The following is a 19,733-nucleotide window of genomic DNA, read 5'->3' as shown; positions in this document are numbered from 1 at the left end:
ATTAAATATCTTATTTTTTTTTTCGTGCCAAGTCATACGTCAATTATCTTTATTAAGATCATAAACGTCCAATGAAGACCGGCAATCACTCGATTATTTGTCGAGTACGACAAGTATTGCAATGCAATCCTCAAAGTCGATTACCGATTTTTGCAATCGATATCTTTCAGTTATGACCGCAAGACGTGTGAGATCATCGGAGAATAATTGACGATTGGATTTATTTACAAAATAATTTATTCGATCTGAGAATTGACAAACACTGAATAACATATTTTTTATTCTTGGAATTATCTGAAGAGAGGGAATCGATTAATATCGGTCTAGGATTTATTGTTATTAGTAAAAAAATTTATTGATTGAGACTCAGAAGTCCATGTCCCATCCGGAAAATTCGTCCGGAGGTATTTCCCTGTCCGGGGGGTATCGCTCAAAATTCCGGACGTCCGTTGTACTTCGAATCTGCAAAAAGAAAATTCAAATGGAAAATATGGAGAAGACAAAAAAATAATCTGCAAAATATAACGAGCGTACTGTAGGAACAATTGGAGCGGGTAGTGCAAGCCTCTGCAATGCCTTCCAATTAAAATTACTGAACCACTTGTGATCCCGAATATCTTGAATTCCATTGCGCTGATATCCGAGTCTCTCCGATGGACTGAGTCGCAGTAATTTTTTAATCAGGTTATTCGCACTTTTGTTGACAATCGGGGGAATCCCCACCATCTCTACTCCCTTCAAGATTCTGTTGTACGTGGTCATGTGATCGGACCCACGAAATGGCGGTTTTCCAACCAATAATTCGTGTGTGAGAATGCCCAATGCCCAATAATCAACGGCTCTATTAATACAGAAAAATAATTAATGAGAACTTGAAGACCAAGAAAAACAAATGATTAATGGGATTTTTTTATCAAGTTATCGGAGTCATTATGACTACCAATTACCGATTTCCCCCCGAATGATTCATCGTCAGTTATTTTCCATTATTAACAATGAATATTTTATGTCTACCTTGATAGACAGATTTGCGTGAAAATATTCAAGTTAAATGAGAAATTTATGGAAAATGAGGATTTCTTAATTACATGGAATTAAAATTCATAAAATTGGAAATTCAGAAGACTTTGTCATCGGGATAAGGGTAATTGTTTTGAAATTAACCTGTCGTGTCCTTTATTGAGGATAATCTCTGGAGCGACGTATTCGGGAGTTCCAGCGAATGTCCAGGTCTTGTCAGGGCCGATCTTCTTGCTAAAACCAAAGTCCACGAGTTTCAGGTATCCACGACTGTCTAGCATTAGATTTTCAGGCTTGAGATCACGGTAGACAATGTTGAGGGAGTGCAAGTGGTCCAGTGCCTCCACGACGCATCCAACCATGAATTGGGCAGTGGCGTCGTCGAAGTACCGACGTTTCTGAAGAGTCGTCCAGACGTCACCCCCAAGACAAACCTCCATGAGGAAGTAAACGTATTTGGCGTCTTTGAAGGTTTGATAGAGTCTGGGATAAACAGATTATCAAATAACTTTACGATATCTCGAAGAAATCGTCACCTGAATTTCATTTCAGTGAAAAAATTAATTTTGGAGAATTGAAGGAATTCAGGTGTGAGGAAAAGGTTTTGATAAATTTCATCAATTGAGATGCAGAAAAAAATCACTAACTTGCAGATGAAAGCAGAATCGCAAGCCTGCATTATGCACTTCTCATTGAGAACGTGCTCCTGCTGCTGCTGATCAACCATCGTCTTCTTCTTCAGCTTCTTCAACGCGAAACTCTTTTCAGTATCAGATCTCAAGGTGACGAGTTCAACCCGACCAAATCCACCGACTCCCAGCGTTCCACGACTCTCTAAATCGTAAAGTGTCACTTCCGAGTATTCATTTGTCCAGACTTTTGGTGTTAATGAGCGCTTTTGTTTTTCAACCTCCGCTGCCCAGTCCGTATTCCTTATCTCGTCTAGACCACCGAGATAATTCAAGAATGTGCTGGAATATTTGTTAACCCATCGTTTACGAAATTCGAGTGACTTTAATTATGAAAAAAAAATACTTTCATTTTTGTCGTACTCTTATCTGAGATATTGGAAATCAATTCAAAAATGAGTTCAACTATCTTTGGGAATTTAGGGTACTGGAATTATCAGTCCCAAAATTTGGACTTACGTTCCGTCCAGAGTGAGACACTCAACACCAGGTGCTAACGCTATCGCGTTGGCTTTTCTTCGATTATCAGCTTTGTCATAAAGTGCTTTCTCACCGAAGTACTGACCCTTCCCGAGGACCACGAGCTCCTCTTCACCCCCGTATTCCGTGTCCTTGGTTATCCGAACGTTTCCCCCACTGATTATGAAGAATTTGTCGCCAATTTCCCCTTGTCGGAGAATTTTCGCACCAGCAGGGAAAAATTCCTAAGACAAAAATGAATTGGCGGGTGGTATCCATAAATTTCATATCATAAATTGCATACCATTCCAGATGATAAAAATAATCCACTCACTACTTTAATCAAATCTGATATCTTGGCGAACACGTGTTCCTTGGGTTCAGGAAGCTTCTGGAGAACGGAGACCTTCCTGAGGAACCTGATGTTGCCCTCCAGTCGATCTTGGGCACTCCTCATCATCACAGTCAAAAACACAGATCTGTCTAGGACCCACACCTTTCCCCCTTTCTTCGAAGATATTGAACGCAATCTTTTGGTATTGTAAAGCAATGCGAGCTCTCCAAATGCAACTCCAGGTCCAAAACTTTTGGCAAATTTGCTCCCCTCGTAGATGTCGAACTCCCCCTCCGCCGATACGTACAGATGTGATCCTGTAAGTCGGTGTAAAGATACTACTTCCTGGAGAAATTCATTTGAATTTTTTTGGCTAAGTCATTCTTACCGATATCACCTTCATGAATCACGAGATAACTCGGTGGAATATTCTTCGGGTACATCGCGGATACCAGAGCCTCGACCTGAGGCTCCTCCAGATTCCCCAGGAATTCGTTCTCCAAAATGGCTCTCTTAATGAGCTCCCGCGATCTACCAACGGATTATTTCAAAAATTTTTATTCAAATTTATCTTTTCGTCTCTTCATCAACTTCAATGGGTTTAATTGTGCGGAGTCTTTTCAGTTTGAAAGCTCGTTGCTTACGACCTAGAATATAAATGTAAATAGTCCCACCTCATGTCCTTATCATAAACAGGAGTCGGTGCAGATGGTAGTGTTGGTGTTCTACCAATGACTCCACCCCTAGGTATTTTGACACTTTCCATCGACAAGTTCGATACGACTGTATCCTGTCTCTCGAATCCATTTCCGTTGTCATTCCTGAAGACGGTGTAACCCTTCGGAAGTGTCGTCGAGCCATTCAGAGTCACCGTGCTTGAACAGTTGCTCAGCTGCCCAATTATATCATCATTTATTTATTTATCAATAGTCTATGAACGAATTGCCAGTTATTTTCGCAGACACTTACTGTACCATTGACATCATCCCCGTGGCGCTTGTAGCTCATGGGGATCGGTTCTCTGTTGTTCCCATTCTGAAGAATTTTTATAAAATAGAATTATCAATTTTCAATTAATTTGTTTTTTTTTTTCGAAATAATTACACTGATGATGCTGATTCCTGTGATGCTGCCATTTTCTTCGTGCCCTGGGAGAGGGGTGAGGTTGATACTCCCCCTCTGGCCCAGGATACTAGCCCTCGGGAAGCACGCAAATCTCATCTTAATTGTCTGAAGGTCATCATCATGATGATTTGAATTTTTTAATCTGCAAATGTCCATTCATTTACGAAATTATTGAGAAATTCAGAAGCAGGGGAATCCCCGAAAAATCAATCCCCAAAAAATCGATTTTTAATTCGCAGTAGAATGAGTCAAACACGTGGACTGTCACATGCTCCAGTGCTAATGTTTGATGCATAATATTATGAATGACGTCATGAGGTATTAGCACGTGATGATGAGGAAAAAATAGCGAATGTATTGGGATGAACTGACGCCGTCTGCCTGAAACGTGTCGACGACTCAAGGACGGGAGGGGGTGATAGCAATCCCAAAATTTTCTCGTCACTGTTTTGAAGAAATTTTTTTTCCAAATACTACATGTCAATTCCTTTACGCCATCAGCTGTTGCGCAAAAAAATTTTCCCGAAAAACGGTTTTTTCGCATATTTTTTTTTTTTAAATCGTGGGGTAAAATGGAGAAAAAAAAATGGCAAGTGTTGGAGGGGGAAAATATTTTTGACTGTCAATTTCTGGGAGCTTCGAGGATATTTTTTCGCCCTGGAATTCGATTTTGAGGTCAATGCTGTGATAACGAGAGTCGGCGGCTGTTTTTTCCATATGATTCAATATTTTTATAATTCTGGAAGTTTTGTTTACAATAACACACTTTTATCTTAATTAAACAAGGGAACCCTTCATGTCGAGACACTTTTAATTGCCCTCAATAAAATGGCACGTGACTATTATTTTGACGTGTCTCATCGTCTCGGTTTATGATGGAAAAAAAAGAGAAGTGATTATGCGATTGCTTCTGGTCGATATATTTTTTCTTTCCAAGATTATTCGAATAGTTTGCGTCATTTTTCAGTGGCTTGTTGATAGAATAAAAAATAATCGAGCAAAGACGAAAAATTTTATCGTTTATTTTACTGCTCGTTGGATGATAACGTTTAATTCTTTTTTTAACGTTTTTTTTTTTCACATATTTGTTTTGCCGACTTTGAATTGCAAAATTATAAAGAGATGGTTTAGGATTCAATGCTAGAATTTTCGGTGACGCGTTTCAGATTGTTTCTATGGGAATTTATGTACTGACACCTGGAGTTACTCTGATAACAATATTTGAACAGCTAAATGTGCTTAGGTACTGCGTAAAAAAATTAACGATGAGTTCATTTTCACTTTTAAATGGCACAGAACAGCGGTAATATGAAGAACAATTGATTTCTAAGGAAGACGGTAATTACGAGTCATTAGCGTTTCCGTCGTTATCAAGCGTTCACTCGGAAAAATCAACAAATGCACTATTTGAGAGTTTTTTTGTTTCCTAAAACAAGGAAATGTGAAATTTTTTAAACAATAAAGTCTGAAAAATATTTCCGCATTTTTAATGCCAGATAAAATGCCGACAAATTTTTTTATCCTCGCTTTTCATTTTTACGAGGAATTTTTTTTCATTTATTGTTCGGGGAATATCTGATGGATGGACTTAATAAAAATAACTATCAGCTGAGGCGATAGGGAGTGAAAAAACAAAATGCAGTTGATGGATTGTTATCGTGAAATAATCGAGTGAATTCCATGTTTCGTTTCCTATTGGAGATTGTGATTGGGATTGTGATAAGTCGAGCTCTGGATTAATGAGTGCGGGGTGTCTATTAAGAATGTGTCAATAACAAATGTTTGTCGGGGCTTTCCCTAGATGGAATGTGAAAATCTATGCCTGAGTCATTTTTCTGCATCTCATTAATTCACAGCTTTTCCCAGAATTTCAAATTTTCGCGGTATCAAATTTTTTTTTGCGGACAAAAAAAAATGCGAGTACACCAAAAAATTTATGTGATCCAAAAAATTAAATTAATGACATTGTATATTATTTTGCATTAACGATTATCGGGACAGCCGTGAATTCATGGTTGCAAAATAAATTCGTATCGCAGTCAATTGAATATTCTAGATAAATTGGTGAAATATGAATTAATTTTGCGGATTTTATCGTTGCATAAAAATTGGAAAAAATATGGAGACGCGAAATGGTTTTTGCCTCGTAAAAATGCATGTCTCAATGTTTTCTTCGGTGATGGGTAAATTTTTTCAAAAAAAAATTCAGCCCCAAAATCCACTCACCCAATTAAATTCCTCTGGTCTCCCTCGACCACGGGACTAATGAAGATGCAGACTAATTCACCACTCAACTGTTGCTCTTTTGTCAGTCAAGAAAAGACTCGGAATCTTATCGTTTCTCTACAACGATAAGCGCCAATTGTCAACGATATTATGCGCGCGCAAGTCTTATCTAAAGGTCGTCAAAAAAAAAATTGTTAAAAAAATGTACCCTTCGACTCGAAAAAGGAAGAAAAAATATTTCATTGCTATTTTTATAAATTTCCATTTTTCGGGAGCTATCAGTGCACCTGAGTTACATCACTCAATGATTCCTAGGGAGGGGGGAACACCTGTACAAATTTCATCAAACGAAAATCGTGAGGAATCGCTTTGAGTAGTTCACGATTTTTTTTTATTCCATTTAGATTTTTTAAAGAAATCGAAATTTGGAAAGTAAAAAAAAATTGCGGGTGCGGGAAAATCCGTTGAATCCCATTATTTGTTGCGTTATCACATTTTTTGCCAAATGTTTTTTGAGGATTAAGCGATTTAAGACTTTCAAAATAAGGAATTTTTGAACTGGAAATTTTCCACTTTGGGATGACAACCGAAAGTGTAAATTTATCACTTGTTACGATTTATTGCGATTGACTCGACGAATTAAAAAAAAATCAATTTTTTGGTTTTTGTTGATTCGTTGAATTAAAGTGCCACCGAGTGTTTATTATTCTCATAGACTCACCGGAAATGAACTGAGACACCCGTCACCTCTTGCAAAAATACAAAATGAATCAAGACCGGAAATAATTTCGCACTGGAATAGCCGATGATGTGTTTCGTAAAAAACGAGAATAAATAAATAAATTCTTTGGAACGCGGAGTGCCGAGGTGTTATCACCGCCGAGGTTTCAGAGCTACTGGTACGATGGATGAAAAAATGAATCGACAAATCGCTCGGTCATGCGGTTAAAACCACCGATGCCATCGCTTTTTTGTCAATTATTATCGTTTCACACCTCATACTTGTGATCCACTCGGTCTCTCGGCGTTCCCACGTGAGACAAGAATTCATAAATTAACGGAAAAAAATCGGCATTGTCAATTTTCAATTGTTGACGTCAACTCCCGCCTCTCATTGACGCACCTACACGAAGAGAAGTGCCCAGTAAAAATAACGGATCGTTAAAAAAATAATCCAAAAGTATTTTCAATAAAAAATTTACATCGTCGTTTTTTCCAATTGTTTCTATCCTCGATAATCAATTCCATATGACCGAAGGACGCGCCGCAATAGTTCAAATCATGATTACATAATTTTCATTTATTATTTTTGTGTTTTTTTTATTATCAAAGAGACTGCCCAAAGTAATAAATAATACCTCAGGGTCAACAGTTATTGCCTGAGTTACGTCCGGATTGCCGAGAAAAATGAGAGGAGTGGATTGAGCCGGAAAAACAGTCGGACTGATTTAATTTTTCTTCGAATATTGGACATTGAATATTGGAATGATGGAAACAAGGTTCAGATTTCACTCGAAGTGAAACAGTCATCATCCACGTGGTTAAAAGTCTCTTGAAACTTGAAAAATTAATTAACGATTATCCTGGATAATTGCATAATTATATTTTTTACAGTTTTTTTCTGTTATTTCACATTGCTTTATTCAATCTTATTTACAAATGACAATAGAAAATTATTGATAATTAATTCAGATACAAAAATATCAGTCGTTGGTTGATTGGGTCATTTCCGAGGCCCTCAGCATCGCTGCGAATGATCCCAGCGGTTTCGATGATAATTCCTTTGGTGTACCTTCCTCTACGATTTTTCCCTCATCGAATACTACGATTCTGTCGCAAGAGAGGAGTGATGACACTCGGTGCTGAAAGTCACGAAATATTTCAATAATGAAATAAAGATGAGATAAATTCAATTTATCACTTTATATTCTATTATCGATTTATATTTCATTGGGACGAAAGGAAAAAAATGTTAATTACTGCAATTGTAATGACAGTCCTCTTCCTGAAGGCACTGGTCATGGCCCGTAGCAAAGCTGTTTCGGTGGCTCCATCCAGGGCACTCGTAGCCTCATCGAGGACAACAACAGCTGATTGACGAAGAGTAGCTCGGGCCATGCTCAACAGCTGCAATTGCCCAGCTGAGAAATTCTCCCCACCCTCCCTCACTTCGAGGTCCAATCCCTCGGGATGTGACGCAATGATGTCCCTCATCTGGGCCACTTGGAGTGCTGACCACAACTCGTCGTCCTTGTGCTCGCCAAGTGGATCCAAATTCTCCCTGGAGATGTCGGATGAATTACGTGAAGGTCATCGGTTGTAATCAGTATTTATTTTTTACCTGATGGTACCACTGAACATTATAACGTCCTGAGGTATAGCTGATAGTCTAGATCTCAAACTCAGAAGCGACACTCGTCGCAAATCTATACCATCCACCAGGATTCGACCTTGAGACACTTCCAGGAGTTGAAACAACGCCATCACTGTTGTCGATTTTCCACTGCCAGTTCTTCCACAGATTCCCAACTGAAAATTTTTCAATAAATCCAGTCTTCCTACCCTTTCTATAAAACATCGTAAAAAAAAATGGCCGAAATTCGAGAATAATTTTGTCGGATGACATCTCAGTGAAAAATAAATGGATATAGCTGCCGGATGGCTTAAAAAAATTCTTCAGTTTTTATAAAAAGGATGCGACGAGTTGACGGTGATCTGAGAAAAATGAATAATTTTAATAACGACTTGAAGTCGCGAGGTGGGCGAGTCGCCATCTTTGCGGCAGAATGAATATCTAAACAAGATGACGCCGTCCGCGTACGATGACCACTTCATTTTCTCAGAAGACTATTATAATTATTTATTATCTTCAAATTATCCTGAACCGACAGCTGAATTGTTCATTACTCACCTTCTGCCCTGGAGGAATTCTGAGATCCAGGTCTTTGACCACCGGCTCAGCCTGCGGATGATAACGAAGGGAAACATTCTCGAAGATGATCTCACCCTTCTCCGGCCACGTTTCTTCGGCTTCATACCCTTTCAAATAATTATTTTTTTAAATAAAAAAAAAACCTGAAATTTATTTTGAGCGGAAGTGCAAAAAAAATCCCCTCGCCTCACGCGCATTAATATCTCATCAGTTATCGTGTCGTATTATTAAACAAGTAATAATAATCAATAATTTTAAATTACCGTTCTCTCTGTAATTCTCCCGTGTGATCTTGGTGTACTCGGTTAATCTCGCGACACTTCCCATGTACATCTCGATCTCGGAGACAAATTTAACTACCCAGTTTAGATAAATCGGTACAAGAAACGTATAATTTATGGCAAGACCAACAAGCGCAGGTGTCACCCTGTCTGGATATAATTCCGCGGAGAGAAGGGCTGCAAAAATCGAGGCCACCACAACAACCGCTCCTAGATAATCCTAAGAACATTACCAGAAAGAGAAAAATAATAAATCCTCTATAGATCAAAATACTAAAACAGCTGGAGTACATGAAACCGTTAGGGTAACACGTTGAAATAATAATTCAACAGATCAAAACAAATTGAGAAAGCAGATTTCATTTTTTTAGAGGTGTATGTGAAAAATTTTGATATACCAGAGCGATACCCAGCCATCGAGTACTCGTATTCAAAATGAGAAATGCATTCGTATTGGCGTCGAGGTACTCGATCATTTCATCCATGAACCTGTCCTGTTGTTTGGAAGCCCTTACAACTGGCAAACCTGCGAGTGTCTCAGAAAAATGTGCGGCAACAGGTCCTCTGGTGCTGCAGAAAAAACATTAAAAAATCGATACGTCAGAAGACTCATTAAAAAAATTGAAAATATTGTTTACTTCTGGATAATGGGAATAAACTGTGCCCACAGGCATTTCCACCCAATCTGTCACGAGTGGTTAATTAAATAACAGATAATTATTAGAATGACGTCTTTTGGTTTTGATATAATCAAATGCGTGTGTTCTCGAAAAAACAAATGGAAATGAAAAGTCAAATGGAAAAATTGTATAAAAATGGTACCTTCCCTCCAGTCTCTGCAGCTCCCTCGCGCTATTTCTGTAAAATTTCTGAAGAAAAAAATAAGCCACTGAAGTTGGCACGGCCGCAACGAGAAACCAGGGTGAGATAACGGCATTAACGATCATGGCTGATCCACAGAGTAGAATAAACGAAGTCAATCTCTGAAAAGCTGTCGATAATTTCTTATCGATTACACCCATATCGGCGCTGAACCTGTTCAGGATTTTTCCAATGGGTGTTCGCTCGAAGAAATTCATCGGCGCCCTCAGGAGGGAAGTTATCGCCTCCTGGTGGAGAGTTTTACGAGCAGTGGCGCTTGCCCACTGGCCAGCTGCACTATTTAATGCAGAAAGTATGATCGAACCAATCGAGAGAATAATGTACATCCGGAAATAGAAGACTGTCTGAAAAACGTAATGATCGACAATAAAAATCGTGAGAACTGATAGGAATGAATAAATTTTATATCGCTCTCGGTTCTTCCAAGAAGGTTTCGTAACTTCTATTATTTTTTCTTGATACGCGAGCTTCTTAATTTATATAAGGCCCAATTTTCATCCACACGGATGAATTCCACACGCCTCACCTGTTCGTGGATACTCGTCCCTTCAATCACTCCAGTTCCCAGATTCGTCCACTCGCTGAGCCACAGGTCAGTGTAAACCCTAAGCCCTTGACACCCCAAAGCAGCTCCCAGGTACATAAAACAAGGTCCCAACCCTCCAGCCTTGAGATACGCCAACCACACCCCTTTGTCCACCAATCCACCATTGTCCCCGTAATCCTGACCCTCCTCACCCTCATCAATCGTCTCATTCGTCTCAATCTCATCACTCCTGGACTCCGTGGAGATGATTCTCCTGGTCGTCCTCCCCTCGTTCTCCGGATTCTTGATTGACGACGACGACATCAGTCTCTTCAACACTTTTTTCTCCCTGTTGAGATTACCCTCGTCCGACAGGTGAATTATTCTCCCGGAGAAGAGTTGTCTTAACATACTGGTGCCTTGTTCACTGCCAATGAAAAACATTAAAAAAATATTAAACAATATTGATGAAGAAACTACTCACTCTCCAGTCGTATTATGTCTCTTCCTGGGTACGATGTAGTGGCCCTCCAAAATCGTTGGAGTACTGCTCTGCCTGAGGACAGGGGGTGGATGCTTCGGCGGTTGCAGACTAATCGCCCTGGTAGCATTCCTGTGTCTCTTAGACCGCTTTCTCATGCTTCCCCACTCCTCAGCGGGCACTGGAAGATCCGTTAGATCATGGGCAAGGTATCTCGACTCAGACAGCATCGACTTCCTGTGCCTGAGTGGAACAAAAATTGGTGGTGACACGTGGGCGTCTTGCTCTGTCATCCAGGTGCCATCGCTCGTGTGTTTGTGCTTCGCTGAGAAGCCTATCCTCGAGACAAGACGAACAAGAGACCAGCGATCCTTAGCGGTTCTGTACAGGACATCTCCACGTCTCTTCGCTGACTCCTTCCACTCTTGGATGAGTTGAGGATCTGCTGCCTCGATTAATGACAATGGGCCGACGCAACGGAGACGACAATTATCGAGGGCAACGATGTTGTCCGCCAGGGGAATCAAGTCTAGGCGGTGGGTTACCATGATAACTGTCCGGGACTTCCGGAGGAGGAGCTTCTGGATGCCCTGTTCGAATATCTGCAGACTTACCTGACGAAATTAATGAAACCATCGAAAATGAGTATTCAAATTGGAAATTGTCTCTTCACGTAATTTTTTCAATGAAGGATCAGTAAAATCATATTCACCTGCTGATCCAGGGCTGACAATGGGTCATCAAAGATGACAGTGTCAGCGTCAGAATAAATGGCCCTCGCAATCGCAATCCTCTGCTTCTGCCCTCCACTCAAATTAATTCCCTTCTCACCGATTCGCGTCATGTCTTTACCAGGCAAGATGTCAACATCCGGTTGCAGTGCGCAAGCGCGAAGGACATTCTTGTACCTGTTCTTGTTGTAAGTAGAGCCGAAAATAATATTCTCTCTGACAGTTGCATTGAGAAGCCAAGGTCGCTGAGGAACATAAGCAACCCTGACGTTCCTGGCCCATTCAATTTTCCCTCTCAACTTCAGATTCTCCCCTAGCATCGCCGATATCAGTGATGTCTTACCACTCCCGGTTTTTCCGACGATGAGAGTCAATTTTCCTGATGATAAGAGACTTAGATAATGAGTGTATACGACAGTAAAGAAATTATCAGCGAAATTGAATTGATTTATTCGTAATGGTGATGAGGGGAGTCGGCAATTAGGCGATAATTACCTCGAGGCACCAGTAGCTCATCAACAACTAGATTCATCTCTTCAGATCCAAGAGCGAATACTCCACTGATGTATAACAACGCGGGCTTCACCGGTTCTGCCTCTTTCTCGAAGACAGTGTCACAAGAAGAGCTGGTGTCATATTTTCCGAGAAGATGAAGACCCGCGTGTTCCTCCTCATCCTCCGTGATATTTCCAAGAGTTCCGAATGTGGAAATACTCTGTATATTCCTCTCTCCCTGAATAACAATTAAAAACAACTGATAATTGATAAATAAGACCTAAGAAAATAAACCATGACAGGGTTTCAATAGTCGGATAGAATGCATCGGAATAATTGACCTCCATTTATAGATAGCATCACGATTATTCTATTTTCAATCGAGTAAAATGGAATTAGTGTCGAGATAAAAATTACAGAGCTCTCATTGATGGATACAGAGTTGGTCTGCTCATCGTCTTCGTCGCTAGTTCGTCGAGTTTCCACTTCCGGGAGAACGTTGGCGGTCTCTGGCAGTGATAAAAAGTCCTCCAGCCTCTTGGTTGAGATCTATTAATAGACGATGAAATTAGTGAACATAAGTCCAACAGGGCAGTATAAAAAAAACGATCCCATTCGATAGCTAGAAAAATTTTAACTCTCAAACACCATTTGACCATTTGACCCACCACTCTCAACAAATGAATGAATAATATTGCATAATATTGCATAATATTGCACAATATTGCATAATATTGCATAATTAAATAATTGCATAAATGCATATTAATGAGGATCTGAAAGTGAATTTTCTGGGGTATCGAATGAGCCCTCACTCGAAAAATCAAATGGTTCAGGCGATAAATAAAAAATGAATGGAATCAAATGTAGATGGCTTACACCGGCGTTGAGAATAATCGGCACAATAACCGGAAATATGAATAGTGGTACAGTGAGTTGTGAGAACAGTGCAAGACTTGCAAAAACATTGCCAGCATCCAAATGAGTCTCCTCCACCCAGAAGTAGACGCCGAACGTGAATAGAGTCGTAAGAACCGACGATGCGTGAGTGAGGAATGCTGTAAATGTCAATGTTTAAGTGACTGTACCATAAAGTATTGTTTTCATCTGTAATTTGCGGTGATTTAAGTGACATGAATTATTGATACACGCACTTATCAGGCCCCAGTAGAGAGAATCCTTGTCCAGTAATGACAATTCTTCGTCTCTTGTATGTTGAATTCGACGCTCGAATATTAATTCCCAGGCGCGGAGCTTCACTAGTCTCATTCCTTGGAGTATTTCGTTCAATAATTTTAATCTCGAGTCACTTCTCTCCTAGAACCCAAAGAACACATCCGATATCGATATTTTTTCATCATATCATCGATATTCCCTGGGTAAAAAAAAAAATTGTAATCGGAATATTTTTTTCAAATTTTCCAAAAATTTCTGGACAACTTTCCAGAATTTTTTTTTTATGAAACAAAAAAAAATTATCTTTGCAAAAATTTCTAGAGAATCATAAAATAAAATTTCCGAAACAACTTTTTTAAAAATTTTTTAAAACGTTTCCAAAAAATACAATTGTTTTAGAAAGAAAAATTTTCTGAGAAGTTTTCCAGAAAATTTAGAAAAAATATTCCGATTGTAATTTTTTTTACTCGGATCGCTGTATATTTTATTAAATGAATGAAAAAAATTATGTAGAATAAATTAATTGCATTGATGAAAATTCAAGAGAAATTCTTCCTAGGACGCGATTTACTTACCGCAACAACTTTGAGATTCCGCGACATTCGCTTACCCAATACTAATTGCATAGGTGTAACAATTAAAATACAACAAATGGCACCAACAATAGCACTGACTCCAAGTTTCGTGTAGAGTAAAAAAATAATAGTGCTTATCTGAAAGAAAATTTCTTCTTCATCAAATCGAAAGTAATCATCATCAGGCTTGTTTATCTCCCGAGAATAGATCATTCCCAGAACGAAAAACGTAAATGTTTATAGATTACTTTAAGTGGAATAGCCCAAGTGTAGTGTCCAATCCAGAAAAAGCTCATGACGTTGTAAGCATCCTCGGCCATTAAATTTGTCAGAGTACCAATGTCTGCGGTATGACTCTTGATTTGAGGATCTTTATCATCATTCGGTGATTCTTCATCTTCTAAAATAGTCCAGGAGTAAAGCCGAAGTGATTTATGATAAATCAAAGCCTGCGGAATGACAAAATCCGAACATCCGCGTAAAACAAAAAAATCTATAATTTATTTATAAATTCATTGAACTGCAAGCAGACTAGATATACCTGGAGGGCAGTTCGTAGTCTGATACCCTCGACATTGAAGAAATGGGTTGATGCTTGGCTCAATGTACTCTGGAGTATAGCAGCCCCAAAAATAATAATACCAAGAAAATAACCATTTTCCATCAACTCATCCCACGTCATGTACCTCCCATAAATATCTTTATTGTTATGAGTTGAGTTCTGCCGTATTGCCACGTAATTCACGATCCTGGAGATCACCAGGGGTCCAACTAGTGTTGTGGCATCTCCAAACAACTTGAGGACACCCCCGAGTACAAATGCCGGCCAGACTCGACGCCAGTAACACGTCCAGAGTGATGGACGCCCATCAATCGAGACACTCTAAAAGTTTTTTGTAAATATTCTAATTAATTCTCAGATGCTGGGGTTGGAAGCCCTATTGGATAGCCGGAGGAATTGCCCATTAAATTGACAGGGGAAATATTCCCGTTTCCATACAGTCCATGAGCATCTTGAGACCGGGAAAATTTTTGGGTGTTATCCTTGACGAGGAGCTCGCGGGGAGGAGGCACGTCAGGGTGAATGAAAAAGGAGAAGCCATCGTGGCTAGGTTCCACTAATTATTTAAAAACAAATCCCTGTTGACTCGAGCTAAACTCAAATAGTACAAGGCATTAGTCAGTCCATCCATATCCCCAAATTCCAAGTCACTCTAAACAAATATCTCCGTCTTATTAATAATCCCCACAATGTCAGCCCCATCTCCTCCCTCCACATTACACCCAACACGCAAATCATACATGACTTTATAAATCGCATTGCTCACTATCTCCAAGTAAATCTTCAAAGTCATTCCAATTCATTAATAAATAACATCAAGTCTCGTTGAATTTCGAGATTATCAACTGGCGGTTGTTAACATGTCACTGCATTTCTCAACATATGGGCTTTTTCACTCCTCGCTTTTCTCTACCATTGGCATACATTTTATTTTTTCAATCCACCCCCTGTTCTCTAAATAAAATAAATTCCACAACAAACTCCATTTCAACTCGATATTTTTATTAAGTCTTCAACAAATTTGGGCAGACACGTAAAATTCCCCGGCTCTCCAATAAAGCAAACGCGTGAAACAGCGATTAACAATTATAATGATCAGTAATAATACTTGTTATGGATAATGTAAGATTTACTTTTTGGTCGTCATAAATTCTTCGGAACCTCTCAAATTGTATAACGGTTGATTCCTCCTCGGGTAAATCCCCGAGATCATTGAGTTCAAGTGTTGCTCTGTACCCACGTAAAAGAATCTCAACGACCCAGTGAAAAGTCAGTTTACTCAGTAAAACCGACTGCAAGTGCTTGTAAGACGTACGCGTATTTCCGGATCCACGAATATCGTATCTCTTGCTCCTCTCCATCTGTAATATTCACACATGCCACCATATTTATCCATCAATGTTTGTTATTCCATCTGGTGTTTGTAGAAGCGTAAATCACTCCTCTCTCAAATTCAACATCTTCCTCATTATCTTTATTCCAATGGTGGGGTCCAAGGATACCCCATGGGGTAAAATAACGTCTCGCGTTAAATTTTTCGAAGAACCACTTATTTCCCATAGCCCTTTTACGAGACACTCGAGGCTCTCCAGAGGTTTACGCGATGATAAAGAGAATAGAATAAATAATTAATGCGATAAAAAGTGTAAACATTAATTATTCGAGGAAAATAATTTTTTTTTAATGTTATTGCGCTGTCGGGATGGATATGCAGCTTTTGATTATTGCTGGTAGTCTCGGTTTCTTTATATTGGGATATAAAAAATTAATTTTGATTATTTATTGATTTTTTTTTAACTTACGACTCGGTAAAGCGCGTACGAGTCAACAACCGCCAAAACTCCACAAGCAGTTGCTGTTCCCAATGTGCTAATTGTCCTCACATGTCCCAAGTCGAGCTCCAATCTATTTAAATGAATTAATCTCCATAATCTGGCGACAGCGATGGTTGTGAATGCACCACCAGACACAGCTAGACCCAGTCCATCTCTAATCTCAGTCTCTCGGTGTAAAAACCAACAGCTGATTATTGCTATGAGACTGATTAACTGGGGCAGCCATGAGTGTGTAATTAAGCCCTCGGATAATTCCAGAGTCAAGAAGATGAGGAGGAGAAGGCACAGGATACTCCGGATGGTGTGGAGGGGTAGTAGATTGCTTGTACATCTGTTGGAATTTATTGAAACGAGTATTTATTTCACTTCCTCAATTCTCTCACTCGTATCCTTAATTAATCGAAGGATTTGATGATGATTACGAAGAGCATAACGAGAGACAGAGGATTCGTGGTTCATTGGAGAGCCAGGGAAATTTAACATCAAATTTAAAAAAAAAATCGTGACTGTAGCTCTTGTTGTGGTTGAGTTAGCGAATTGTGGGAAATGTCCAATTTTGCGCACGGGTCAGCGGGCGAAAAGTTCTAGTTTCACGTGGGACTTGATCCCGGAAATATTGATATGGATAAGTCCGTGCGAAAAAGTCCGACTTTACGGACGGGGAGGCGTTTATACCCTGTCTTTAGAGTCTGAAATTTTCCAGTGTATGAATTTTCTCGGAATTTTCCAGAATTTTTTTTACTAATAACTCGCGAACCTGAAGATCCACAACATAAAAAATCACTGAGCATTAAACCGGGAGATATTAAAGTGTGAAAATTGGTGTGATAAAACACTTGTGCCGTTAAATATGAGCAAGTCCACTGAAAACAAGTTTTCACCCTGAAAAACTAGTTTCTACAATATCAAAAGTACTTGAAGAGATAATCAAACAATTTTTTTCAACATGTATTCGTCGTAATGTCGTGGAATATGTACACGTGTCGGTCGTTAGTAGTCCCTCGACACCGAGTCGTTGGAAAAAATGAATGAGCCCAGTCATCGGTTTAAGTCATTTTGGAATAAAGTCATCAGAGATGAGTGGAGGTTTGTTTGTACTCAGCCGCAACGTGTGGTCTGAGTCACCCGCTCTTGTGCATCTTAAACAGATGTTCAAGAGCCGGGAATCCCTCGGGTTTAACCAAGATCAATCGAAATTCGTGGAATTGGGGGTGTGACGTAATTTAGGAATTACCGCGTTTGAATTTCTATATATCACTCTGTCTTGCTCTTGTGGAAATGCTTTCTTAATATCGAAATTTTTGAGATAGGAAAATTATGGGGCAACGAAAAACAGCAACGGAAATTGGGGGGCCGAGCTTTACGCGGGGAGGCGGGAGGCGGGACTGCGCGGACGCCCATGCGCAAATGTATGGGTCTAATCAATGACCAATCGGATTTGGATATCATTTTGAAAACGTAAAACCAAATTATCACACTAAAATCTGAAGAATTCTATCGGCAAAAAATTCCTACCTCTGAACTTGACTGGAAATGGAAATTAAATAATCAATCATAATTAACAAAAAAATAAAAATTAAAAAAGTCGAAGTTCGAAACTGATTCTCCAACTCTCGAAATGAATTATAATTTTTTACGTGAATAATTGAAACAGATGATAACGACTCGCGAATCTTGGAGACTCTAGTAAATAATAATTTTTTTTCATTTATTATTTAAAAATTGATGATCGTGGATTTAACTAGCCTTCGCTGATCCGTCAATCGATACTTGACGATGAGACATAATGTCGCGATAAGGGAGATGATCACGACGACGAGATTAACGAGCTCGACGAAGCAATCCGATGTCGATGATGCGCTCGTCGTCATCCTGATCATTGTTCCATTTCCGGCGTCCCATGTCCACACGATCTGGTAACCGGATGTGGGTAGCAGCCTCAAAAAAGCCACGTTCTCACACAACCCCATGGTTCACCCAACCCCTCACATTAATCTATCCAAAATCACATCTGATTTTTCTCTATATCCAATTCACTTCACCATTTCTATTTAATTTTACCAGCCCATTCGTAATTTTACTTATAATTTATTTATAATTTCTACCACCTCTCAATTGATAAAATTTGTAATAAAAATTTATTCGCTAATTATTTCCGAATTTCCGATAAACAAACGATTCGATCACTCGCCTCTAATTTGTTTAAACAACACGTGACCCGTACGATGAGTGTCATGAGTTCTAGGGCATCCTCGAGACGTCTGATAATACCCTGAACAGGTTTAAATAATTTCACATTTTAAATCTAATTGTCCGTGAGTTAATGCACCTCGCGATCTCATTTTTTTAATGCCCTCAGTGTCTTCATTTACACATTCCCGTTGCACGTGAAATCCACTCTCCCGACATATTTTCAACATCTTCACCATTTATTTAACAGTCCCGAGCAACAAACCAGCAAAAAAAAACCACAAAAAACACGTTCAATCCGAATTTATATACTCCACTCTCTAATTAGCGCACTCCAATTATTTATACCATAAATCCAAATAACAATATTACAATATCCATTAAAATATTGTAATAACTTTTTAAATTATTCTTTTAGTGAACAATTGATCGATCGAGGAATATATAAAAGAGGAAATGCCGAGTTTCCTCATGATGAAAAAGGGATTGTTGTAATTTTATGAATAGACCAGTGTTTTTTTTTTCAATTAAACAGTGACTCGTTTCTATCCTGGCACTGAACATCATCACCCGCAATATCTCCACTGGCCAACTGACCCCATGGGGTCAGTCCTCTGATCCCCCGCCTAGCAATTAATTGTTTGCAACAGTAACACCTTTTAGCTTCCGTCAAATACAGCATGACATCACTGTCACCAAATAAAATTCCTACGTCTCCAAAAAAAAGCAACTCCTCTCTCAAAATTTTCCCAAAAATATTAAAAATCCATATTACCCCGTCTTATCTTGAATTAATTATAAACATCATCGGCGATATGAAACAAAAACGATGACAATATATTTATAAAAAATTTATCAAATGTGAAATGAAATTTGCGCGATTGACCCACAAAAACAATTTTTTTAATTTGAGAAAATTCAAGATTTTGAGAGTTATTAATTAAAATGGAAATGTTGCATTCTTCAGAATTAATAGTTCTGTTAAATATTGGATTAAAAAAACTATTGGTTCTCGGCGATAAAGTTTAAAAAATTGGAACGATCACACGTGTTATTTGCGTCGTACCCGGAAGAGCGACACGTGCACTCGCTCGAACAGTTCGCGCCGAACTGAAAGCCAGAGTGAAAACCAAAGGCTCATCTCGATGAGCCAACGAAGAGGTAGTGAAGAAGGTACACTCGACAAGCTCCGTGACTCATCGGTTTCAAGAAAA

At 39.1% G+C, this 19,733-nt stretch overlaps 2 protein-coding genes across 4 annotated transcripts; both read right to left on the bottom strand.

Annotated features, from left to right (window-relative positions):
* Positions 1–219: 219 nt before the first annotated feature.
* Positions 220–6,745, bottom strand: LOC105269094 (cGMP-dependent protein kinase, isozyme 1). Of its 3 annotated transcripts, none has more exons than XM_011309089.1 (12): positions 6,575–6,745; positions 5,854–6,022; positions 3,607–3,769; positions 3,472–3,537; positions 3,177–3,394; positions 2,891–3,033; positions 2,503–2,819; positions 2,169–2,413; positions 1,668–1,991; positions 1,165–1,503; positions 535–841; positions 220–462 (listed from the first exon to the last, which is right to left on the bottom strand). In XM_011309089.1, exons 3-12 carry the CDS (start codon positions 3,721–3,723, stop codon positions 367–369), a joined length of 2,172 nt encoding a protein of 723 aa, XP_011307391.1. In that variant the 5' UTR covers positions 3,724–3,769; positions 5,854–6,022; positions 6,575–6,745; the 3' UTR covers positions 220–366. The 3 variants fall into 3 exon arrangements, with proteins under 3 accessions (XP_011307391.1, XP_011307392.1, XP_011307393.1); XM_011309090.1 differs by having other exon boundaries at positions 5,854–5,970; XM_011309091.1 differs by lacking the exon at positions 5,854–6,022.
* Positions 6,746–7,495: 750 nt separating this feature from the next.
* Sur (Sulfonylurea receptor) lies at positions 7,496–19,677 on the bottom strand. Its single transcript, XM_011309088.1, has 20 exons — positions 18,076–19,677; positions 16,297–16,660; positions 15,628–15,855; positions 14,474–14,815; positions 14,181–14,381; positions 13,933–14,070; positions 13,336–13,498; positions 13,061–13,239; positions 12,599–12,730; positions 12,182–12,419; positions 11,668–12,065; positions 10,959–11,569; positions 10,475–10,901; positions 9,889–10,292; positions 9,465–9,636; positions 9,049–9,286; positions 8,765–8,892; positions 8,195–8,382; positions 7,834–8,134; positions 7,496–7,715 (listed from the first exon to the last, which is right to left on the bottom strand). The coding sequence occupies exons 1-20, from the start codon at positions 18,297–18,299 to the stop codon at positions 7,557–7,559; spliced, it is 5,235 nt and encodes a 1,744-aa protein (XP_011307390.1). The 5' UTR covers positions 18,300–19,677; the 3' UTR covers positions 7,496–7,556.
* Between the last annotated feature and the right edge of the window lie 56 nt (positions 19,678–19,733).

This window comes from Fopius arisanus, unplaced genomic scaffold (genome assembly GCF_000806365.1).
Source record: "Fopius arisanus strain USDA-PBARC FA_bdor unplaced genomic scaffold, ASM80636v1 scaffold00064, whole genome shotgun sequence".
NCBI classification, from domain to species: Eukaryota; Metazoa; Arthropoda; class Insecta; order Hymenoptera; family Braconidae; genus Fopius; species Fopius arisanus.
The sequence above is the reverse complement of the archived record's forward strand: the minus strand, read 5'-3'. Positions and strand labels throughout refer to the sequence as shown.